A 26,924-nucleotide genomic window follows, 5' to 3' on the forward strand; every position below is an offset into this window, starting at 1 on the left:
TTTCCTCTCGCTTCATCCCCACCATCTTAGCTTTTTTCTCACTTTCCCCCTCTCTCCACACACAAACACACACACACACACACAAACACAAACACACACATACACACACACACAAGACTTTCCTGTCTGTGTAGAACCCCGCTGGCCATCAATTCTTAACTAGACGTCTAATACAGATGCAGAAAACCTCAGACTATCATACTTGATAGTCCCTATTAGCATTAAACCCCAATTCACAGCAACATGTTGTGTTGTTGTTTTCACAAGGAGTTTCTATAAAGCAGGCTGGAGTTTCTTTCTGTAATGCTAATAAACACCAAAGGGAATGAATTCAGAGGATACATATTGTTTTCTGCTCTCATCCATGAATGCATGAATCCAAACAGCCCGTCTCCTTCCTCCTGACATGTTTTGTTCCTTGTCTCTCCCTCTTCCTCCTCCTCGTGTTTACGCTCACTTGTCTCTCTCATGACTCAGATTGATGACTGTTGTTTCTTCCTGTGTGCGGTTTTCCGAGATCGATGTCACAATTCTGGCGAGCGCCTGTGTGGGTTGTGGGCGTGGCCGCCTGGTGTGCTGTGCTGCTGCCATATCGGTGCAATCACGCTCAGGGATCTTTTTTAGAATGGCTTTAGATGAGTGAGCTGTGTTACATGATCCTCCTCCTCCTCCTTGTGCTTCTTCCTCTTGCTGTCGGCCTGCGCTCAACTGTAACCTGGACCCCACCCTGCTTTTTCTGTTTTGCATCTTCTGTTTACTTAGGCTGTGGAAATTCATTCACTTGCTCAGAGGCACTGTACTTTTATACCTGCTTTCACGTGAATCCGACAATTGAGAAATATTTGAAATATTGCAGTGACCTGTGACCAGCCTACAGTAATGTGTTTTAAATCAAAGTAAACCAAACCAGGGTCGAGGTTACACCTGTATATTATTTGCGCCATCTGAATTATTTTTTTCTATTTGCTAAACCATGTGATAAAAATAAAATAGCCTCACAATCTGGTTGGAGCGGTCGTCTTTGTGGGTCAAGTTGCCCCTATGAGTCCAACCCCATTTCCAGAAGAAAAGGTGTACTGTCTTATTTAGCAATATACTTCCGGCCCGCAGCAAATGCAGTTTTGGGTAAAAGGTTCTGTAGTTTTGTTTTTGTGTCTTGTTATATTAGTAGAAAAAAAAAATCTATAATCTGTTAAAAGTAAGAAACGTTACTCACAGATACAAGAGACTTATTTAAAATCTAATTTAACCCATACAACATAGTTTCTCTAGAATAAGACTCAAGTCTACAGCGATACAGCTGATTCTGTGAGGCTGCACTTTAAGCTAAAGGCTAACAGACATACTAACATGCCCACAGTTACATTGCTAACAGGCAGATGTTTAGCATATGAAATGTTTACTTCGTACATCATCTTCGTTTAGCAATATTACAATGCTAAGATTTGTAGTCTAACAAGACAAATACAAGGTGCAGCTGATGCTAATGGAACGGTAGGTTTGTCCGTAAAGATGGACGACATGACAGATATCCAAAAGTGAATCCAAATCATCATGATCACTTCCTGGTCATTGACTGCCAAGGGTCATTAACTCTGCCTCCTCCATGATAGCAGATGGGACAGGGATCAAAGTATATGTTAACAATTTTTTTTCATAAAGTTGCTTCTTGTAATTTTTTTGTAGTTCTTATTACACTTTTTGTGTCCATGTTTGCGTTCATTATCTTTTCATTATCGAGTTTTTTGCTCATGATGCAGCACCCGATATTTTGACATCGTTTTGGTACCTTGGGAGGATATGGAGATGTGTTGTCCATCTTTATACACACAATGGATTTGCAGGATCCTGAGTGGGAAATGAGTGTATAAATAGCCTGGCATTCCAGTGGTGAACTGACAGATCGATATTACCGATTGAATCCCACTTTTAACGAGGCAAAAAAAAAAACCCTCTTCTTCTTTAAATATTACTACAAAAGCTTTGCCTCCCACCTAATTGTCACGAGCAGAACAGATGGTTTCAGCTGAAGTAATATGGCCGCAGCTTGCAATCATCAGAGAGACATACTCTCCATATGCACATGGTTGCGCATCAACGGCTGTCTGAAATCTACAGCTGTGGCTCAGCACAGATGCTGGATCGTCTGAAGGACAGAGCCCATGTTGGTGTGGTTACAACCAAGACTAGCCGCTGACCAGGCATTATTCAATTGTGGGGCGATAGCAGTGTTTTCTATCATATCGAGATAGCATGAATAAATCAAATCACTTGAAATGGTGTGTTTAACATACATATTATATAAGTTGAACTGTATTTAATGAAAAGACTCTCAAGTTATTTGATTTATTCACAGTAACTCAACATTAAATTCAATGGGACCCTGAACATTAAAGTTATGTAATAAAGTTACATGAAATTTTTATATGCAACTTAAATGAATAAAGTCAAAGTTTTAGGAAAGGTAAAAACATTCTTCATTAACATTGTTAGGTAATTATGGCAGACACCAAAACATCTTCCAACCTTCTCTCTGCAGTTGGTTTTAAATAATGAATAAAAACGTAAACCCACAGGCTCCAAATAATGAATCTATTCATTGCTAACAAGCTCTTTTCTGGCACTTAAAATTCTAGATGTCGATGTGATCTAAATGTCAGTAGGACTACTTTCAAATCAGCCAAACTCCCCGTGTCAGATGTAGACGACAGAGTCAGAGCGCGACCGCACCCTGTCAGAGAGCTGCTGAGCAGCATGAAAACCTGCACACACTCAAATACAAGCTGAGTGCCACCATGCATATACATTCACTGTTCTATAATTACGCCATCATGCATCATAGATGTCCCATGCCCCCTTTGTGCTCCTCGCTAAATATATTATGTACAATTAGCCATCATCCACACTGCTCAGTGAAGACCGATGGAAAATAAAATGAAAACAATGGCTGATTTCATTAGTTTTCTCTCCCCTCTTCACTCAGGGTGGTATCTCTGAAGAATTAGTTTATTGTGTTACTGCGAAAGTCGTAATTTTCAATAGTACGAGACAGCTGTACACTGTCAGTTTTAATGAGCTATTATCTCAAAGATAAATTCATACAGACCAGATAAACAGTAGCTGGGCAGTATGAGTTGTCCGGCTCATACAGTCACATGCAAAAATGTACTCTCTCACGATAGATAGGCAGTTAGAACATCAGTCCAGCTGCAGGTTACCACAGATTAATAATAATAACAGCAACAAATGCCACTATAGCATATGTCAGTAGTAGATAGGTTGTTTTACTATCAAGACTTGTATAGATCGCAGACAGACTAAAGGCTATTTAGTGATTTTATCAATGGTGTGGTCATGACTTGATCAACACTGTGAGTGTGAAAGAAAGGTAGCCATATGGAAAAAGGTATTTATTTCTGTGCTCTGCCTTAGGGTTAGGGCTTTCACCTGCTGTATATCCATCAGCAATGTGACCAGAATGATGAGGCTACCTGGAGAGATTCAGCTCCAGGTCCGTTCACCACTAGGGGCAAAGGGCATTAGGCTCAGACATAGGTTCCAGAGTTTAAATGTTCTGTCAGGGTCTGCAGGAAATATGTTTTATTAGAATGGCCTTCAGGGGCTTTGGATACAGTGACCTTGCAGTTTCAAGGATACATCATTGTAACAACAAAGCTGTAGATTTATGACGCCGCTTAAAATCGTAAAGGCTTCAAACTGATTTTCTGTCTTCAATCGAAGATTAGCAGGCCAAGTTTAACTCCTCCAGCAAATCTTAGCAATCTATCCAGCTGACATCTCAAAACACGACATGCAAATATGAGTCATGCTTGGGGCTTGAGCTATAAAGCTCACAATCTGACAACAGGACTGAGTTGCGGTTGTCCTGTTGCTCGAAGGCTGAGTGCCTTTAAAATCTCTTCTTTTGTCTTTGGGGTTCTTTGAATACTCATTTGATAGCGGCCATTATTCACATCCCCCAAAACCAACTCAATTTGAAACTCAGATTAAATGCAAATGACCCTGGAAAAAAAACAAATTAACAACCAGTCCAACCAGTCAATCAGAGGCTGAGGACGCCACTGGTCCAAGGACATACACTCACAAACACATATTGGTGAACTTCGGACAGTGTGTGATCCACGCCTGTTGGAGGGGGGATGTGAGGTTCAGCTGTGTTGCAGAGTTTCTAATGACTCTAACATGGGGAATTTGAGTTGACTGAGTGCTTGAGCATCAATCAAAGGCAGACTGGAGCAGGCACATGAACCAGCTTCTCATTAACACTCACTTGTATCCCTCATCTCCTTCTACTTGTCCAAGACAAGACGAGGCAGCACAGTGATGATGATTAGGCTCTCCACCAAACCTGCAACAATCACCAGACACAGGGCCTTCATATTTTTCAGGACTGTCTTATTCACTTTAGCCCTCTCATTCTGGAATTCAGTATTTCTTTCTCCACACATATATTCAGTGCAATGCGTCTTAACAGTATACTACCTTGGGCAGAGATGACAGGCTCAGGTCATCAGGTCAAAACCACTGAAGCAGAAGAGTAAAAATACAATAGTAGTAAGCTATTCTATAGGAATGGGCACGCTGAGGATTATGTATTTATCTTGAAGAAATCCATCCTCAACTATACTCAGTTTACTCTAATAATGTGGAGCTACATTTATAAACCAGCATTATTGCCCGTTGATTGGCCACATGTCATTACCATTAGGTCTCTTTAATGTGTATGCAAAACAGATTAAAGGTTCAGTGTGTAAGATTTAGGTGAAATGGAGCCATTGGCACAAACTGATTATAAAATAATCCTAGGGATGTGTGTTTCATCTAAAATGTAAAGACTGTTGTTTTCTATACCCTAGAATGGGCGACATTTATATTTACGTCGCGAGCAGGTCTTCTCTACTGAGGTCGCCATTTTTGTTTTACAGTAGCCCAAACCGGACAAACTAAACACCCTTTGAGTTTTTATGACAACTGAAGGCTGCCACAGGTTCTCTTTCATGTTTGGAGGGGGAGGGTGAGGTGAGTGGTATTCAGCTGCAACATGCAACTTCACCACTAGATGTCACTAAATTCTACACACTGAACCTTTAACATAAGGTAGCAGCATGATGGATGAGGATCTGATGTCAAGTGTGACAGATTTTGGCATCACACTGTCAGATATATCTCGAGGTAAAGTTTCAGGGGTAATACGACAAAAGTATTCATCCACCTAAAAATGAAGGATCCAAAGAACATGCTGAGGGTTTATCTCAGGTCAGGGCAACACCACCCGTCTTTTCTTATCAGATCCAGAGACATAACCATTTAGCAGTGAGCAAAGAATTGTAGACCATTCATGCCCTGATATTCCTCTACTGTCTCTTCATTACTCTTAATAGTTTGTTATCCTAAACTTCTCTCCCCTCCCCTCTTCCCACAGAACGACTCATGGAGCGAGCTCTACTCCTTCGCCCTCTTCAAGGCCATGAGCCACATGCTGTGTATTGGATATGGAAGACAAGCCCCGGAGAGTATGTCGGACATCTGGCTGACCATGCTGAGTATGATCGTGGGAGCCACCTGCTACGCCATGTTCATCGGCCATGCAACTGCGCTCATCCAGTCTCTGGACTCGTCGAGGCGGCAGTACCAGGAAAAGGTCAATATGTGTTTATCACCTGCAATGAAAGTGTTATGTTAAGTTATCAAACTGACAGAACACCAGCAGTCAGTTTAGATTAGTATCCAGATAAGGAGATAGCGAGCTACATGCCTATTAGCACTTCTCAAGCTCACTAAGTCACACTGAGTGTTGTGTTTACTTATTCTGTATTCAGATTCGAAAGAAGCAATGACAAATTGTATTTTTACTTTAAACTTGTTGCCGTGGCTTTGTACTTGATGGACTGATATGAACGTGGTATCAATCTTCTCATTCAACACAGAGTCAAGAAAGCAACAAATGGGATTTTTATCAATATCAAACAATTATTTTGATAAATCTCTTTTCAGAAGTAATGGTCCTGGTTTCTCCAAGTAATCCACAGACTGTGCTGTTAGGCATCAGTAGAACTTCTTTATTCTGAGGAAATAATTCCTCTGAAAACCGTGCACTGTGTTTTCTATCGAGGTCCTGGGACACTTTTTTTCTGATAAAATATGTTTTTGATATTTGAAATTCTCAATGCAACACCACCAAAAACTAAATTTATTTGCGGTGTCGTCATAAATCTTAATCTGCACTATAAGAAAGGTTTTATTTAGATGACAATAAAACTTAAATTAGAAAACAGATATATTGACTACAACCTAACTGCAGATCACAGGTAGTATAAATCTGGCTGTTGGATCCAGGATTACCTTACTGGTACCCAGATGGCCCCACTGTCTAGAGCGGAGCCCGATGCCACTAGGAGACTCCATGAGGATATTAAATCTACAGTGTTAGTCCTTTACAACACTGTAGACGAGGTTATCACATTCAATTTGAACAGAGAGGATTTCCTCAATTGATTCCAACACACTTTGATAGGAACAGCATCTGTTTTATTAGCTGTTTATTCATGGCTGGAGCTCGGTGGCCTCGGCCCGTCTGTTGTCTGTCGTCTCCAGACAACAGCAGATCAAAGCTGCGGCTGTCTGTAAACCAGGGAGCACGCTCCTGCTTTATGAGGCCACGGTGTCATCACTGCTCTGGGTCTTGTTATCTTCCTTAGATCCTGGCTGATGTGGGGATGCCTCATGCTTATCTGTCAGTCACTCACATGTATGCAGACACGCACACACACATCGGAGGGATTTACCTAAAAGATCAGTTTTACCTCTGAGTTGTCATCAGCATGTGGCTCTACCCTGTTTACCTTCGGACACTTGTGCCATAGCCGTGCATCACGTTGGAGCGATAACCGTCTTGCTATATTTTCTAGGTCATGATATCAGTGAGCATCCATGATGATGTCGAGTTTATAGCAGACTCGTTCTCTTGTGGGAAGGCTTCTGACGGTCTTTAAATTGTAATGAAGCAACTGTATGTATGTGCCAGATTTATGAGCAGGGTAAACACAACAGGGAATGGATTCATTATCAATGGATCTGGGCTACACCATCCATAATCACTGAGCATACATACTGTAACTGTAACTACATGGTGGATATGCACTTAACGGACGCACAAGGATTTCTTTTGTTCACAGAAACATCTCTTGCACAGACAATGAACCTGTTACTGTGGATAATCCAGAGACTAGAACTACAGAAAAAAGCCGTTCAAAGTGTCTCTCATTAGGATGTTGCTTCTAAATGTAATTTTAATCTCTTCATTTTTATTTCTTTCCTATTTTTTATTATTCTGATTCATTGGCATTTATCAGTTTGTATTTTAGTAGCAGGATTATACAAAAACTACTGAACAGATTTCCTAGAAATTCTTTTGAAGGGCCATAATGAATAACCCACCAAATTATTAAAAAAGAAATTGGGTTATCCAGATAAATGTGTGGATCCAGGAATGTTGTTTTTGTTTTGCTTCCTTTAAAATGACAACAAGCCTTAGCAGAGGTATGAGCTCTCCAAATGCTCTTTCTCTCTCTCATTATTTATGATTTTGATATTGAATCGGTTATTCTCTGAACTTTACAGCATCGTTCCATCAAATTTAATGATAATCTGTCCTGTAATCTTTCAGTTATCTTGATATTTAACGGACAAAAACACTAACGAACACACAACCACCTTGACATAAGGAATTACAGAGGAATTTGGGGATGAACATTTTATCCAGGCCTGATTACTTGTTGGTATGGGTTTAAATATAATACCAGAGCCAGGTTTTTTGTTTATACAAATAATTTACTTCTTAACTCAGAAGAAGACTTATTCTTTCCTATATTTTCTTTGTCTTGAGCCAGATGATCTAGACAGGCCATCTATTTCTGCCTAACCACTGTTAAAGACCTGTTTAACCACTCCCACAGATGTCAGTCAGGCTATACCAAATTTAGCACAAAGCGTTGATGCCATGTGTCTAAAGTATGTCTTCTAACAGCAGGCACAGTTTCACGAGCTGCAAACAGAAACAGACAAACCAGCTGCCCACTCTGTGCTGGAGTCTCTGTTTTGTGTCAGTTACGTGTGGCTGTAGTTTGTCATTGATGTGACGTCTGGAGCAGTCAGTTCCTTCTGCTGCTCTCCTTCTCTCTTCCTACCATGATGCGCAGCACAGTGAGTGCTAACATCCTGCCTGACTAAGACAACAGACCCCACATCCAGAACTCTGTGACTTTTTGTTCATTATTACCCAATGAACTGAGTCGTGCTGCATGGCCGTCCGCAGTAGGTCCGTCAGATAACAGACTGGAAACAGAGCTGTGGGTTGGAACTTGCCACCCTGACGAAACAGATTCTTTGTATAACCGCCCGCGACAGCATGAACCTTTATTGACACAACACAGAGTCAACAGCCGGCATCGTGCTCAGTGTTGAGACAGAAATGTCATAATAGCTCTGCCGCTAAGCATCTTCTCCAGAGAGTGTACATGTGCAACGACCCCACTGACCAAAGAGAGATGTGACATCAAACTGTTTAACTGTTGGACATTTTTTTCCCCAGCCTTATCAGAATTTGACACATGTTGTTTGGTTAGCTGTGTGTTAAGCACGTCCGGGGACAAGATTTAAACAGAGAACCACACACACAGTAAATGTAAGATAACAGAGGGACGCTGCATGTTAATGACAAACACTGTAGAACCGATATACCCCCTCGTCCCCGTCAGATTAACTACCTCTGCATCTGCATCACCCATCATGATGTGTTCACTTCAAATGATCTGTTTGTCAAGTAACACCACAACAGGTAATTACTGTTCAAATATTGTGTCAATGTTTAAGGTTGAGTTTGCGTCACTACTACCACTTTGAGTGTCAGCGGCTCGACGTTCATTGATTAGTTTGAACTAATATTGACATGTTTCAATTTATTCTATTTTCTTTATTATAGTTCTGTATATCCGTTTTAAACATTTATCTGTTACTTTTCACTCTTTCACCTGATGTCACTTTTAGCAATTATTTTTTAACTGTTTATCCTTTTACCCAATTATTAAACCTTCTTTACCTTATGGCTATTCAAACAATGAATCCATTTAGCTAATCAGCCTGTTTATACTTTAATTATAGGTGGTTGTCTTATTCTCTTTTAACTATCTACATAAATCATGTATCACTACATTTAGCTAACTGGTTTTAACATGCCAGCTCCCCAAAAATCAAGCCAAAGCATCCTGATCTGGTAGCTGACTGCAGCAAAGGTCCTTAATGCTGCCTCTTCCATGTTAGTGGATGGGACACGGACCAAAATATGGACCCAGTCTAGTATTTTGTTTCAATGATGGTTTCTACCATTTTAGGTAGTTCTTGTCATACTGGTGTATCTTCAAGTGTTTATTTTTATTTTAATGCTATGGAACGAGGTGATACGTCTTGATTGACAGCTGAGATTGACACACGACTCGTTGAGTGCGCTCACACGGCTCCATCGTCCAATCGATACTGCATTAACTCCAAATGCACAGGATATCCAGGGCGTTTTGGCTTTGTTTCTGGATAGTGGGGGGAAGTGGAGCTACATTGTCCATCGTCATATACAGTCTTTGGTTTTCACACACTCTTGTGCAGTATGTAAACACACACACACAAAGTTGTTGACGTGATGCTGTGGCAGATTTTTTGTTCTATTACTCACAGTCTCTACAAATAGTACTACAGTAAAAATGATGACACGGTGGTGACAACCTGCCACTCCCCCTCACATTGAGGTAAACCCATATTTCTACACAACACTTTCCATCTCATCTCACCCTCCATCCTTTCGCCCTTGACTGTTGGGGAATACACCATCTGCCAGCGGACGCCACACATTAGCCATTATGTAACTGCACTCGCATCCCTTCAGGAGCAACAGAGCAGCATGTCCGAATAGCTGTGAGACGAGGGAGACGTTACCCCCGGGCCCTCGGTGATGGCCACTGTTCCACTCAGCCTTGACACATCAAGCAGCGACTTGGGAAACTGCTCTTTTTCAATAAAGCCTGGCCTGAGTTTCACACACACCACGGCTGGAGTTTGACAACAAATAGAATTTCACTCAAGGTTGACTTAGGTTACTTGCTCTTTTGAGGAGCTCATAACCACAATCCATCCCTGAGAGTCAGAAATGGATTTAATTCATTTTCAAGTTAAAAAAATGCTTTGTTTGATCTGAAATATATTTGGATCAGGGTTGTTCTCCTCAACTGTTGAGACAATCCATGATCAAATTTCCTCTTCATGCAACAGGTATAAGTGCAGATACTTTCAAATGATTTCAATAGGCCTGAGTTTTGGTTTTTAGAAAAACTGGTGGAAATGAAGTGTGGGTGTTGCTTGCAGCTCATTCATTCTCAGTGTTCAGATAGTTCTTCTTATAGCTATAGGGTTAATCCGAGGATTAAGTATTAAGTATTTGACGTAGCTGAGGCTAACAAATCCGGACTAACATCGGTCAAATAATCTGCATCATACATTTCCCATAATAGTAAAACCTGTTAGTGGATAATGTATTTGAATAGGCTCACCCTGACTACCAATCGCATGCATCTCACCAACCCTACTTTCTTTTTCTTTTGTTTCTTTTTTTTATATATGATTTATTTGTAGAAATTTCAAAACAAGACTTAATGTACGATAGTCCTCACAGATAGGAAATGAGAGGATAACATATCAGGCAGCCACATGGTGAGGATACACATTACAGCCCCCCCACCCCCCTCTCCTCGCCTCCCCTTCCCAAACAAATATACAACTAAAGCAATTTGATACACAAACAGAAAAGAAAATTACAAAAGCAAACAAAACACAACAACAACAACAACAACTGGCTGTTAAATGCTTGCAGTGGCAGATAATATTGTAGAAACATATGCTTATGCTCATTCTTACTATCCCATCTTCTCTGACCTTCAACTCTCTCACTAACATCCACTTACACACATCCACTCACACACACACAAGCACATCCACTTTCATTAATTGAGCAATGTAAAGACTATAAATAAGGAAACAAAAACATATACATAACAATAAATTATAATACAAGATAAAATAAAATAGTAATGCTGCATGCTGCTAATAAGGCTAGTTAAAACAGGGCACTGGTGCATTGTTGGGGCAAAAAAATCAATGGTGGCGATATCTAGTTGGATAGACCTGACATGATCTAAGAAGGGTTCCCAGACCTTACAGAACTTAGTAGAGGTGCCTGGCAAAGAGTACTTAATTTGTTCTAGTGTCATAAAATGAAGGGCATCTTTAAGCCATTGAGAGTGGGAGACCTTACATTTTTCTGAAAAATGTAAGGTCTCCCATGTCAAACAATGAAAATATTCTTTGTTAGACTTTGGAAGTCTTCCTCCAGAGCCTCAAAAGACATGACACAGCAGTATTTCCCAGACGTAACCTGCCCTTGATGATTAGAGTGCCAATTTAAAATCCACTGACTAGTATTTCCTTCTTTTAACCTTTTCCTGAATCCATAATTCTCCTTCTCTCCCCCTATTTTCCCTTTTTGTGATATTTATATTTAATTGAGAAATCAATACGAGATGTTTTTTTATCTGGATCATGTCATCAGTGCACTTCATGAAAAGAGGAATTCCTTTTCTAATTTGAGGAATAAATTGATCATAATGACATCATGGATCCAAGTTTAGAAAAAGCTGACTCACATCACTGATTTTCCGACATTAACATCACAGCCTTTTCATATCTGCTGTTGTGATCATGTATTATTTAATAAAGGACATCAAATGCTGTGGCGTTAACCTTTCAGACTCTGCACACACACGTCACACAGGGAGCTGCGAGTGTGTGAGTGCATATTTGATTGTCAGTGTTTATCTCTCTGTCTTCGCTCTCCACTTCGGGAGCTAAAGCTTCAGCTGATGTCAACTTGGGTTTTACACCCTCACAACAGCACATCAACACATATACACACACACACACACAGAGAGATACAGCATGAGACTTGTCACAGCCCATTAATAGGATCGGCCAATTCAATTTCTCCTCTCCCTCTGTGGCAGCTTACAGTGACAACCATGCATCATGTGCCCAAGCCACCAACTTGGGGCTTTATGTCCTATAAAAAACCTCTGTGCTGTTTTGGCTCAGTGTTAACTAAGTCCAATGGCTAAAAAGAATAGATTGGATTTCATAAATGTAATGCATTTGTTAGTTGTATACAAATACAGCCGGAGGATCTAAGTCCAGGCTTAACTGCATTCCTGGTCATAAAGACTGATTCTATGAGACAAACCATACATTATGTCAACCGAATGTGAACGGATTTGCGTCTGTGGGGATTTTTTAAACAAAATTAATGGACTTTTTTTCTGCAAACCTGGATAGTAAACTGGAAATTTAGATCTATCCAGTGTCTCCAGTGCATTATGCACTTCCAAACCAAATTGGATATGGGATAACTGTGTATTTTGTAGTTCAGTCTATTATTTATCATTATTTCACTTTTCGGTCTCAGTCCCTCTCCACTGACTTTCACTGACTTGGCCAATAATCTACGGCTAATGCAAAGAAAACCAAAGATTGTCTCCTTCACTAAGAAGAGTTAAAGGAGAACGAGAGCGAGAGATGTGTGTGTGTGTGAGAGAGAGAGAGAGAGAGAGAGAGATGTCATTTAAGTTAATTGAGACTGTCACACACTGAATCCTCAGGCAGGAAACACTTAATGGGAGCCTCCCAGTTTATCTTCATGCTTGATTGAATGAGCTGGATACTCTGGAAGTCAGCTGCGTCTTTATTGTCACTGACAGAAAATGGTGAAGGGTTGTTATCAAGTTAAAGAGAGAGAACTTTAATCCTGAATTTTTTGTACTACAAATGTGTGGATAGCACCATTATTGGGGTGGTGTGTGTGTGTGTGTGTGTGTGGGTGGGGGGGGATACCCTCAAACATCGTCTTTATAATTTCAAATTAAAACTGCCAGACGTGTTCGAGTTCTGAAATGATGGCTGAGGAAGACATCCTCATTCAGAGCCATGCTGTGACTGTTCACGCTAAATGAACCATGACCTGAGGCAATTAATTAGGACTGAATGATGTTTAGATTCAAATTGGTTTAAGTAAGTAAGAAAAAGATGCGGTAAATTGTAATTTCATTATGTGGTTCATTAAAGTGAGTGATCCAGTCTGATCATCGTGTTGTCATGTATAAGGTCACGCTCTTATGTCTGTGTGTGTTATGTACATAAAGGATCTATTTCCTCAGGATGTTCGTCATGCTGGAGAACCGTGTGCTACTAGATAATAATTGGGCGTGCAGAGGGGGATTATAGGAGAATATTTAGATTTAATTTAAACAGAAATTAATCAACAAATGCCTTTAAATTTCTGAAAATAGGGACAAATGTCATACTTATCCACAACCGTTAGAGTTCTTATATAAGCCCAAGGTTTTTCCTTTTGTAAGAACCACTCAGCGCTTTATATATGAAGAGAAAATCCTCCTGTACAGAAGCAATATTAATATCATCCTCCCATGACAGCCAGTATGTGCCGTATTAAGGGTATCGTGATTTGCCGTGTCAGACCAGCACTTAGGGTCAAGCCTCCGTTTCTCTCTCTAACCCATATGTCACCCCTATGTGACAAAATGTAATTTCCTAGACAGTGTGCCATCCCACCTCATGCGAGTCATCCACTGTTACAAGCAAGGTCACGGTCCACGCCTGTGCTGCACCCCTGTACAAGGCGTGACATCATAAATCATGATTGTGTCGGTTCAGGACATTGACTCTTAGGGCAGAGAGATATCAACACTCTCCATGATTAAAGCATTGGATTTCTCTGAATGTTCACTGGGTCCAAAAGACAAAACACAAGTTAAATGACAAAACACTTAATTAATTTATTCAGAGTCTTAATTTCAGCATATCATCCTATATAGAGGATGCATTTTATTAGAAAGTAAATGCTGTGGGTAAAACACAAACAATGGGTAGAACCGCCAGATATTGCATATTCATTGCAAATGACTAAATGGACAGCGCCAGTTATTCTGCATGCTAACTGTAATAGATCAGTTTACATGTTTTTTGCAGGTGAAATCAAGTTTGCACACATTTTTACACGCGGAAACCTTTAGTAGATCATACCCCAAGTGTGATGTTTTATTCTATTTGTTCTGAGAATTTGCTGCAGATACAATGGAGTCGAGCAGTGACGATTATTTTGTGCTCCTCTCACTTCGTAAAAAAAGAAAATTTGGTCCATCCAATCCCGAGTAGCTGTCAGCGACAACTAAAGATGATTTAATCTTCTGATCAAAGAGATTTGAAATGATCCCGATCAAGTCTATTTCTTGATGTCAGTTTGATAAGCTGCCAGCACTGAGATTAAATGAAGAAAACACATTTCTGTGATCTTGAACATGTCAAACATCTCTGAGGGAAGAAGGTTTCAGAGTATAAACGTGATTGAGACTATGTGAGGTCATTTTTTTTTTAATGAGACAATTTCAGATGACTAAAACAGATTTGGTCTGCACAAACCTTTAGCATATGGGGTCCGCTGATGACAAACACTACAGAGAACTATGAGTTCAGATGAGCTATAACTTCTCTCCTTGGAAGTGAAGGGAATTAAAACACGATGGTTGTCACGATAAAGATTTCAATTGTTTACAAGACTTGAGATGTGTCTTGTTGTATTTTTCAAGTGTGGTGTCGGACAGCGGAGGTTCTCCCTTGACCTTTAACTTGAAATCTACTCCTCATCCAATTGTCAGTTTACTCCACAGAGGGATGACTCAGACTGTTTAACACGCACAAACACACACACACACACACACACACACTTGGGAGCAACAAATGCCTTATATCAAATTTAAAGCAACTCCAACATGGATTTGTTACATTCTCGCACAAGCCTTAATGCTGATTCATCCCCCTCTTCCTGCTCTTCTGATTTTTTTAACCAAATTACTTTGGCTTTTTTATTTGCAGGTTTTTTCTTCCTACTCCATCTCTCCACAGTGTTAGGGTGTTGGTTGCGGATGTAACAGGAAGTGAACGGATCTCCTAAACTAGTTTAAGGGTTATCTTGTTGCCCTATTGTGCTAAAACACAAGTCATGTGGCTACTTTCTCGCCCTCAGGATGTTGTTTTGTGCAGTGTAACAGTGTATTTATATATATATTTATACTTTTTACAGAAAGGTGGTGATGCGTGAAAGTATACAGAAGGCCCCCCCATCCTCCTATAAAGAAAAGCCAAAAGCCATTTGTGTACAGCGAAGATTTATTCCCCAATCGGCAGAGGGCAATAGTATTCTATCTTACAGCAGTTCTTAAATTTTCCAGGGAATCCAGACATTAACTGTGTTATTGAGCGTCGTAATGAGTTGTGAGAGGAGGACAGTCAGGCCGCATGTGATGGAGATAAGAACAACTGTGGTGAATATGTGGATAAGTGATGGTGTGAATCTCTTCAGTTTGATCCTCCACTGAACAATCAATGTTCTGCAGCCAACATCTACTCCATCTACTCCAACTCCTTTTTATCTAGCTACATATATTACATATTTATTAATTACAATATAAATATCAAACATCCTCCTTTCTCAGAACAGTGCTCAGGAACATAAACACTCACTGGTTCCTTTTAATTATTTACCTGTGTCTTTCTTTTGGTTCTTTATGACAGACTTAACAGATCATGGACGAGTTGTTTCATGATGACAAATGACAAATAATGACGTGACAGACACTGGCTGTGGTTGAGATGTACAATAGAAGCACCTTGCTAATCTAAAGACGGTCGAATCCTCAGGAGCTCTCATGTTTCCTTGATAGCTTCATCACAGTTTTTCCCCCCATAGCTAAAGGCAGAACCTACAGCATCTCTGTGTTCATCTTAATGACTTCACAAATTAATTCTCCCTGATAGCTGATTAGCAGCCTGTGATAACACAGTCGGAAAACAACAGTGAGTGGGAAATGAGAAATTAGCACGATGCTTCAGGATGGTGTCAGTGTTTTATCTCAGATGAAAGCATGACGCTGTGAAACTGTTGCCACCAATACTAACAATCCCTCACGCCTCTCTCTTCTGTCCTTTAGTACAAACAAGTGGAGCAGTACATGTCCTTCCACAAACTTCCGGCCGACTTCCGACAGAAAATCCACGACTACTATGAGCACAGATACCAGGGCAAGATGTTTGATGAGGAGAGCATCCTGGAGGAGCTCAATGAGCCTCTGCGCGAGGTATAACAACACCCATCCGACACCCAGCACCTACTATAATGTGATCAGTGGCTCACAAAGACACACAGCTCTCAACCCTCCACTGAGTTAGTGGATCGGAATAAATTCATTACAAAGTTCATCCAAGGACTCTTGAGTACGTTCAGACCTACCTTGTTTGGTCAGGAGCTTCAGATGTGTCAGTTAAAGATGTGAAGGTCCAGATCCAGACAACCAGACAAAAACATGTATGGATGTACATATTATTTATTTTTAGTTATTCATATTCTAGTTATTCAGTTTAGTCACCTGAAGCTTATACCAGTCTACACTGAAAATTACACAATTTGAAGGTAATTTTCACACTGACTTTATTCTCCTACTCACCCAAATATTCAAATGAAAGAGCAAATCTTATTTACATAAAAGAATGAACTCTACCGATAACACATGTAGTTCACACTCAAGATAGCCACATCACCAATGGTTTCATCATGAGCTGTGCTTCTTCAGATGCTGAAGCAAAAAACAACGTCTTTGTCATAATGCAGGAAATCGTCAACTTCAACTGTCGTAAACTGGTGGCGTCCATGCCGCTGTTTGCCAACGCCGATCCCAACTTTGTGACCGCCATGTTGACCAAACTGAGATTTGAAGTCTTCCAGCCCGGAGACTACATCGTCAGAGAGGGGACCATCGGTAAGAAGATGTACTTCATCCAGCACGGCGTGGTCAGCATCCTCACCAAAGGAAACATTGGGATGAAGCTGATGGACGGATCCTACTTTGGAGGTTCGTTGCTGTTTAATGTCAAATCTGACAAGTTAGTTTTACTTAAAAAATATAGGAAAACCGATTGTATTGAAAAAGGTAGGGAAAACAATTGAGTCTTTTTTTTCTCTCCACGGAAGCCACCATGTTTCTTGGAAGAGCCCAGATTGGACAAACTAAACACCCTTTGAGTTTTAATGAAAACTGAAGGTTACCACAGGTTATTTTCCATGTTTGGAAGGGGAGGGTGAGGCGAGGGGTATTCAGCTGCCACATGCAGCTTCACCACTTTATGTCACTAAATTCTTCACACTGCAACTTTAAGTTATGTGGGGTTTTTAACGTCTGTTCCCCCTCTGCAGTTGACCAAAGTTCACTGACAGCAGCGTTGATGTGCCGGCAGCCCAGGGTGAAGCTGCAGTGGCAGGGACGCATGGCACACAAAGCACACAACCAATTAATAGCAGCTAATTAGTAGCAGAGAACAGTGAGGACGGGGTCAGGTATAACGTCACCCCTGCCACCAGGGAGGGAATCGCACGTCTCTCTTCATACATAAAAGTAGCAGTGAGCTTGGATTGGAGGGACAGCTGACTTTAACTGCAGCAGCAGTGAGTGTCTGTGGTAAAATCTTTGAATTAGTAAGTAACAGCAAATAGTCCAATCAATTTTTTATAGAATTTTGCTATTCTTACACTTGTGGTTGTGGACTTAGGGTCACATGTTTTATACATGTTACAGATTGACATCAGGGCCTCCTCTCAGACAGGCTGAGTAAGATCATACGATTCAATAGGTATCATCTCCCCCATCATCTTTCAGTACTACCATCATAGAATTCCACATTTTTTATTTGTAAAACTTGGCTTGAATGGATCTGTTTTTATGCCAGATATCTCAAGAATGCCTCGGGGAAATTTCTTCACATTTAGTAGAAATATGCACTGAACTGATACGATATTGATGGTCAAAGGTCACAGTGACCTCTCAAGGCACATATCTGTTTTGCCTTATTAAAATTATATCTCTGAGATGCTATTAAGGAAACCTTTCACATTTGGCCAGACATTCACTTGGAATCAAAAATGAAATCACTTGATTTTGGTAGCCAAGGTCAAATGTCAAGGTCACAGTGACCTCACATCCCTGTGAATGTGATATATCAGGTCTGCCCATAAGGAATTTCATTACATCTTACACAATGTACTTGGACTCTTGGATGACCTGATTAGACTTTGGAGGTCAAGGGTCACTTAGAGCAGTCAAACACACATTTTTCCTTTGTAATGTAATATCCCGGGAACCTCTAAAGGGAACTTGACACATTCTCACTTGGACTCAATGATTAGATTTCTTTTGTCAAAAGTGGCCATAAAAACATGTTGTTGGCCTCTTGAATGTGATATTAAAAGACAGCCTAAGGGAGTTTCTTCAACTTTTGTTGTCCCACTCAAAGATGAAGTGATTACATTTCAGTGGTCAAAGGACACACTGAACTCATATGAATTGGAAAAAATAGAGAAATACAGTTTGTACATGGAAACTGCCCTGGTCGGCGGAGGCATTCAACCGCAGTGCAGTAATTCTATAACATTTAGAACAATGCACCATTTGTCCTGCCACGTTTTTCTCATAAAATAAGTCTGTAGTCCAAAAATGGATGTGTGTACAATATTGTATTGAGTGTTGCTCAGTAGATTAGTTAATGAATCTGAATTGATTTGCTCTCACAATATGTTGTTAAAGTCACTTTTTTCTTAAAATTTGAATTAGTTAAAGTAGGTGCAAGCACTGATTGAAGTTAAAGAGCTCTCCATCAAAAGGCTGTGTTATATTATTGTGGGGCTTGTAATACTGGATTCACACTTATGCATTTTGTTTACAATTGATGGGGGGCGGGTCCGTGACTTGGTGCTGCAATGATGGTCATCACGACAATCATCACAGTTTCAATTGGGACACGCAACATAGCCAGCTTTTTGTTCTATGCCATGCTAAGTACCAAGGAAGGACCAAGGAAAGAACATGTCAAAATTGGTACTAAACAGAAGGAGTTCTCCAGTAAACATATCAGGCAATAGGCAATCAAAGGATAATTTCATATATTAAACGTATAGGGGCAGGAAACAGTGCCCTGACTGGAGGAAAAAGATGATTGCAGTCATGCTACCACATTGCTTGGACTATTCAAATAAATGCTAGAATACATTTCACTCATCATTGATTTCTCTGCATTTTTCATGATATTTGAGAATGACAGCTGCCCTATCCACAAGCTGCAAATGGCTATCCCGTGGTGTTAAACAGCTTTTTAATTCAGCCCCAGCGGCTTCATACAGATTATCATCCTCTCCCAGCGCTCACCACTTCCACTGTAATGAAGCTGGAAATATGCAAATGAATGTGTTATGCGTAACCAGGAAAATCCCAAGAGACACTTTATGAAAGGACGTCTTCGGCATTTTATGGAGAGTTTTTCCACAATTCTCACAAAACTGGAACATATGAAATGTGAGCCTTCCAAACATGACTGAGTTTGGTTTTGTCAAGATGTCTGTGCACTGACATCTCAGCTATTCTGACCAGATTATATGTAATGAATAAGCTGTTTATCAACAGACAGAATGATGTTTTGACTGCATGTCACAGCTCTGTCTTTGTACAGTGCATCCCACAGCTTAAACTTTCATTACAGCAGTTGACCATAAGACGTCTAACCACTCACGTCCTGTAAGCATAGTGACGTCTCTCTGTGTAAGCTATTAAACATTAATATACCAGGGAAATATAAATCCTTTATTAGATACGTGGAAAACATAGTCACACTGAAGGTCGCACTTAAAAAAGTCGTGAGTGTATATGGTTCCTGTGAATGTACTGTATGATTTATAGGCCATGGCCTGGATCCTATCACTAAACTTAAATTAAAGAAAGAAAAACATTTTGATCGATGAAAGACACTATTTTGTTTTTTTTCTGCACGACCTTTTGAGTTTAGTCCAAACCAAAATAACAGGTGTGAAAGGTACTTGGACCACGGTGGGTCTGAATTCAGTCCGACCAAACAAGTGATCCAGATCAAACTGATAACATTTGGAGTCTTTTCATCACTGTGAGTGGGCCAGGCAACCACTGGAGATTGCCTGAAGAGACTGTACCGGGTCAAACAATTGTTTATTACATAACTACTCATAATAACTGAGCTTTTGTCAACTTTGAAGCTATTTTATTTTGATAGAGCCAGGCTAGCTAATTCCATCCTTTTACAGTATTTTTGCTAAGCTAACTGGTAGCAGTAGCATATTGAATTGTTACAATGCTGTCAATCTAATCTGCCAACTCGCGACAAAAAAGCAAATATGCATATTCTCCAAAGTCTAATGCTTGCATTCTTTGCATTCTTTAATTTCATCTAGGATTAGGAAGTAGACCACTCTTCTCTGCTCTGCTGCTACAGATAGTCATGCACAGACAGTTTCAGTCCAGTGCCACCATGCACGTACGAGTGGAGTCTCCTCGCAATTCCCCCCCCCCCCCCCCCCCCCCCCCCCCCCCCCAGAGAGTGAGGAGAGGTCGACCTTTTTAGGCGAGGTGAAAGGAGGGCATATGGTTGTCAAGACAACAGTCATCCCCATCCCATAGATGAGGAAAGCTAAGATACCAGAGGGAGGGAGAGAGAGAACAACTGAATGTAATGAGGCTTAGCTGCACATCTCCAAATATAGTGTGTTTCCTTAACCTAACTGTACAGTGCTGCAGGAAATACTCAGTGTTACTGTCAGTGCGTCATCCTGACTCCACACAGCGACTGCCTGCATGAACCATTTTCACTATGATCGCACATTTGCACATAGTTTTGTTCAATCCACAGACATTTTAAGCTCTATTTTTTATTGTAACAATGTTGTTACAATATAAAGTGTTGTGGCCTGGCCTTTTTTACAAACCTGACCAAAAGCCCCTTGTCTTGTTTATTTCCCCCCCACCAGAGATCTGCCTGCTGACCCGAGGTAGACGGACGGCCAGCGTGCGAGCGGACACCTACTGTCGCCTCTACTCCCTCTCGGTGGACAATTTCAACGAGGTGCTGGAGGAGTATCCCATGATGAGGAGGGCCTTTGAGACGGTGGCCATTGACAGACTGGACAGAATAGGTAAGAAAACCCAGACAAGGATTTGTAAACTCTGCTCATTAGTGTCTTATGGATTTGGGCTTGGCGATAAAACATTATCAATAATTTTGCAAAATCGAATTTTCCTCATTAGCAATATAATAGATGCACAATATTTATTTATTGACATATTTACTGATATGTTGTTTCAGCAGGCGATAAAACACACAGTTGAATCAACTTCAGATGTGTTAAATGATTTTCGCTTGTAATTCTCTGTTCGTGAAGAAATCTTTAAAACCACAACCTTTACATCGGAGCAGAAATCTGTCTATAAAAATAAAATATTTGTCCATATCGTCCAGCCCTATTTCAGGCACATGTCTTTCACATGATCCTTTAAATTCAGGTGCTCACTGAGTTATATTATTATTCTCAGATTGTGTAGAATAACCTCATTACTCGAATTTTATACATAATGTCAAATACATTTTTACTCAGACAAATTGCTTGCATGAAATTTGTCAAATTATTTTCCATTCAACCACTTCACGAGCCCATGAATCATTCATGTTTAAGTCCTTTTTTGTATTTTCATAAATATATATATACGTATAAACATTTAAAAAAAATCCCTCCATCCTGACCTAATTCATGAAATGTATTAAATAGATTAATTCCTGGAAAATTAGCATCATATCTCCCAGATAAAACCCCCAGGTATGGATGATTCATTCATATGATTAAATGAAGCATAAGGAGAATGTGTCCATTCATTAGCATGATGTCTATGTCTGACAGCTGTGGTGTGATGTATGATTGGTGCTGACAGGGACAATGTGTGGGGCGGAGAAAAGGAAGCGAGTGTAAAAGTGTATTCATAGCTGTGAATCCTATATCGGGTTTATTTGTGTAAGAGAACCGAATGTTTCCTGTGGAAAACAGTTCCTTAACAATGTGTGTGTGTGACACCTGAAATAGATCAGAATGTGCTGAGCAAGATCACCTGTGTTACTGTACCTCTAAACCCTCTCTAGATGCATTTACTAATTTGTTCGAATGAATGCACAGCAGTGACCATCCTCACTTTGTATTTTCACACACGCACACACACACACACATACACACACACACACACACACACACACACACACACACAAACACACACAAGCTCGCGGCTGTCTTTCTTGAGCCTTGGGAGCTCATTGTAGGGGAGTAAACAAAACGTGCTATATTTTTTTTGTCCTCTGACATTATGCACCCCCAAGGTCAGCAATGCAGCTGATGTCACATCCCCCTGTCACATGACCACACTTCACATGTTAACAAAAGCCCTGCATCTGCCAGCTGCCAGCTGTTGCCATAGCAGCCAGATTCCACACATGAGCAGCCTTCAGTCAGTCAGATCACGTATTTGGGGCGAGACTGACCTCTCTGCTTCAGGAGCTAACCACCAACTAAATATCCACTTGATTCCATGTGTACTTAATACATATTAATGACCACTAACAGGTTCTTAATTAACTCTCTGTCAGAAAAAAGGATCAAACACAGTGGGATTTATCACAAGTCATGGTAAGAATATAAAATCGAATGACACGCTCTAAAATAATGACGCAACATATCGTTTGAACTGTAAACAGTGATGGATGCAACTTGACAAGATCCTCATTTTAAAATTGAATTAAGTTCAGCGCTTCCAACATTATCTTTGTCTAAAACCTTCATATCTTAAAGTTCTGTCATGTTTGACAAGAGTCTTTGGATGCACATCACAACAGTTCAGACTGATGCATGATTACACATGTTATTTATGAAACCAGGCTTTCTACGTCAGGCCATACCCTATAAAACATCAAATAATATTAGCTTACTCATATACAGAAGAAGAAGAAGCTGGAGGATTCTTTGTCATTGTATCATACAGTTGATAAGATGCTTGTAAACACAGTGCCACCTAATATCAGTACAGGAAACAGTATACCAGTGGTTTAAGGGTTTACAGAGGTCTTACATTGGAATAATGGTGGATGTTTTGTACCTGTGTTTGCCTATGTCTGCTACAGAGGCAGCTTCAGCTTATCAATTGCTTTGGTTTCTTATGGGACCTGATCTATAAAGGACTTATAACCTCTAGTGGCACCTGGGACAACTTGTATTCCTAGCTCCCTATGTGGATTCCATGTTCCCTTCTCTTTCAGCCCACCCTCAAGTTCCATCAGCAAGTTAACCTCAACCTGAGGCGTTGCCTGTACCTTATGTTTTATACTGACCATTCCCCAGAAAGTATACCCAGAACGAGCCTGACCATAACTATGATGAAGATCTAGTCTTAGTTATTCTTCTGGCTCCTCCCATGTGAAGCCTTTGCTGTAGTCTCTGTGTATTTTGCACAGCTGGAATCAATGAAACTTGCTAGGAGGACAGAAGAGTCATCACAGTCAACATCTGCCTCATCCCATCCCTCTCCTCCTGGTGACATTTTCCTTAAGTAGGTATGACTCTCTAGCCCACCATCTGCATTGCAGAACCAAGTTAACTGCTAGTGACGGTGGTGCGGAATAGCTATATGCACTACTTCAATGGCCCGCAGGCCCATGCACACGTCTCGACATGTTCAAGTCCCTACCTTTCCCTAAGGTACAACAGATGTTGCATCATCCCAAGCTTGTTCAAGAGCAGCATTTATTGAGCAGGACCCTGTGGCTTTCATTTAGCATTAACATCATTATCAATGGCTGGCTGCTCCTGATATACCAACATTTCAGCCCATCCATCCTTTAAAACATCCAGAGAAAAATGGACAAAAGGAGGTGTTGTCCAACAAATGATCCATCCTGATCCATCATCTGAAACATCAGATTGAGTAGTGGGGGTATTATTTGTGTTTATCTCAGAAAATCACCCCTCATGGTTTGTATTTTCTAGTTTTTTCCTTAACTGAATAAAAAAAAGGTGCATAATGAGGGTCTGCCTCAATTTGTCACTAGTTGCCTTTCTTCACGTTTCAAAGCAAGTAATTCACTCTTTAGAAAGAATCCTTTGCCAAATAGGCGTTTCCTGTCTCTGTTCATCAAGAAGAGATATGTCTCTGTTTACCTCCTCCATCACTGTTCTTGTTCATTATTTCAGAGAGCAGCAAGTTAAGAGCGGATTTAAGACACAAAAATGTTCAACAAACTTGTCTTACTTTCCTCTCAGCAGTAAAGATGGAATTTCAGCTCTTCATGCTTCTGCTGGCACAGCCATGGTCAGTGATAAACCATGTGTGGCCAGATGTGAAGAATCTCTCAAACTCTTCCCTTCCATGATGTCTCAATCATGACTCGTGTAGTTGGTGCAGCAGTATGCTTTATTTCTAATGGCTATGCCCCTTCTCATGAGTCCCCTTGTCCTGATCTCTTCACAACTTTATCGATGCTGCATTGATTTACATTTTGATAGTGTGACTGTAGGTATTCCTTAACTATGCAGCATTCTGCAGTTCGATAATCGGTCATCTGCATTCAAGGGTATTCAACAAACCTCCTCCTCCTCCTCCTCGTCACTTACTGGTGAAAAGTCACAGTGAATTTAATCTGTGTGCGTCATTCACAGCTTGATGCCATACGTTGAGTTGTCGAGGTCATTTTTAACTTGTTAAGGTGGTGTGGCTGTCAGAAGAGATCATCAGTCACCTGATTTTAGGCTTGAAGTGAACTGAAAATTCCTGGGAGGGGACATCAGTTTGCCATAGAGTGCTGAATCCATGCAAGAGAAGTTGAAAAACAGGGGTTCTTCCTTGACCTTGATTGGGTTGTTTGCATATCCACAGGTTTGTGCAATTCTTGTTGTATCAGAATTCTACACAATCCATTGTACTTCCTTCAGATTTTTGAGTGTGTGGAGACAAGGGGGTTAGGGGAGCCCATGTGATGCTGGCAATCTAGTAACTCTTATGCCATCAAATTCAAATGCTGCAACTGTTCTAGAACAAGAATGGTCAAAGCTGCATACATACCTAGAGCCAGCATTACACCAAGGTAACTTCTATTTTCTCCTAGAGGGCCAGTGCATGCAGAGTATCTGAGTACATGTACACAGACACACACAAATGCATCACCTAATCGACTGTTTTTTATGTAGAAGCACAAATTAGCAAACATACTCTGTCATAATGTCATTGCTGAGGTAAGTCTACAAAAACATGGACTCCCTGTCCACAGGTCATAGAAAATATAGGTTATGTGTAGGGCACTGTGTGCGGTATCACCAAGAATAGAATGAAATCGATAACAGTAAATGATAAGGTTGTTATATCTGTTTCTTGCAAAAAAGGCAGGAGCAAAGCTTTTCAGCACCATTAGTATCTACTTAAGCAACAGTACTCTTTTCTGTCTCTGTCTCATTTCAGGCAAGAAGAACTCGATCCTGATGCACAAAGTTCAACATGATCTGAACTCGGGTGTTTTCAACAACCATGAGAATGAGATGATCCAGGAGATAGTTAAATATGATCGGGAGATGGTTCAACAGGTGGAAGTACCACGACCACGGGCCATGTCCATGACACCTTCTCTAAATAGTGGGATCTATACTCCTCCGGGTTCCTCCAACCAGCCTCAAAATTCAGCAATTGCCACTTTGCAGCAGGCAGTCGCCATGAACTTTTGTGCCCCAATGCAGGGGAACTCAGTGGGAGCAGGGAGCCTTCAGTCCCCGAGGATGGTGAGGAGGTTCCAGGTGGTGCAAAGTGTATCCAGCCCTGTCCCAGCCTCTCCCCTGCAGGCTCAGCTCCTTGCTCATGGTGCCTTTGCTCCGGTCCTGACCAGCCCCCCTGTCCAGAGCCCGCTGGCTGTTGGAGGACGGTCATTCTATTATGGATCCACTGCACTGGCAGGTCCCACCTCCGGCTCCCAGCTTTCACTGGCCCAGCAGCACATAGCCAGCCCTGCACACCGGCTCAGCACACATAAGAGCACCCATTCCTTGCAAATGGGCAGTCTGAGCCAAGACGCCAGAGCACTGTCACTCTCTCAGCCCTCACTGCCTCATGAGGGGGCCCAACCAGGTGCCCCTAGTCCACCCCATTCTACACGAGTCTCCTCTACTTCCATTGGACCCCCCCAGACCCCATCAGGTCACACAGGGGTTCGGAGCGCTATACCACTCAGGGTGGTACTGCCCCACCAAATGTCTGTGGGGGCATTCCCTGTAGCATCGCTGCCTGGTTCTGCACAGAGTTTTGGGGCTGTTGCAGGACTGGCAGTCGGGGTTGTGGGAACAGGTCTGGGGGACTCGGGACGACCCAAGAAGGACTCTGTTGTGAGCCTTCCTGAGACAGACCACATCAAAGTTAGATCCAGGCTGTCATCAAACTTGTGATGGTAATCAAACTCTTGCAGGAGGGACTCAGTTAGGGGGCATCATGGCACGGACACGGGAGGATTTCTGTTCTCCCCCTACAGCTCCTCTTCTCTCTACTCAGTCCAGTTTGACTCTCCGATTGTATGAATGTTGACTGAGTGGCGGCGAGGATAATCTTAGAGATGACTGTTCTAATATAATAAAGTCTGTATGGTGACTTGTGAATCTGCAGCATTAAGACATTTCTACTCACACAAACAGTAGATGCACTTAACAGTAGTGGTAATGTAGCATCTGCCCCCCCCCCCCACCTCCTTTATTTATTGTACTTCAGTAAGTAGTTAAAACCAAATGAGTATATCTGCTTCACCATCCATTTCATTCCGCTCATTTA

General features: G+C 41.1%; 1 protein-coding gene across 1 annotated transcript in view; it reads left to right on the forward strand.

The window, feature by feature from the left end:
* hcn2b (hyperpolarization activated cyclic nucleotide-gated potassium channel 2b) overlaps positions 1 to 26,716 on the forward strand; it is a 36,009-nt gene extending 9,293 nt beyond the window's left edge. Inside the window, exons 4-8 of the mRNA XM_053430898.1 lie at positions 5,444 to 5,662; positions 16,176 to 16,322; positions 16,853 to 17,093; positions 21,062 to 21,226; positions 25,578 to 26,716. Coding sequence (XP_053286873.1) covers positions 5,444 to 5,662; positions 16,176 to 16,322; positions 16,853 to 17,093; positions 21,062 to 21,226; positions 25,578 to 26,548 — 1,743 coding nt within the window. The 3' untranslated portion in view covers positions 26,549 to 26,716. The remainder of the gene's footprint in view (positions 1 to 5,443; positions 5,663 to 16,175; positions 16,323 to 16,852; positions 17,094 to 21,061; positions 21,227 to 25,577) is intronic.
* Positions 26,717 to 26,924: the final 208 nt, after the last annotated feature.

The sequence above is a fragment of the Pleuronectes platessa genome, chromosome 9 (assembly GCF_947347685.1).
Source record: "Pleuronectes platessa chromosome 9, fPlePla1.1, whole genome shotgun sequence".
In the NCBI taxonomy this organism is placed as follows: Eukaryota; Metazoa; Chordata; class Actinopteri; order Pleuronectiformes; family Pleuronectidae; genus Pleuronectes; species Pleuronectes platessa.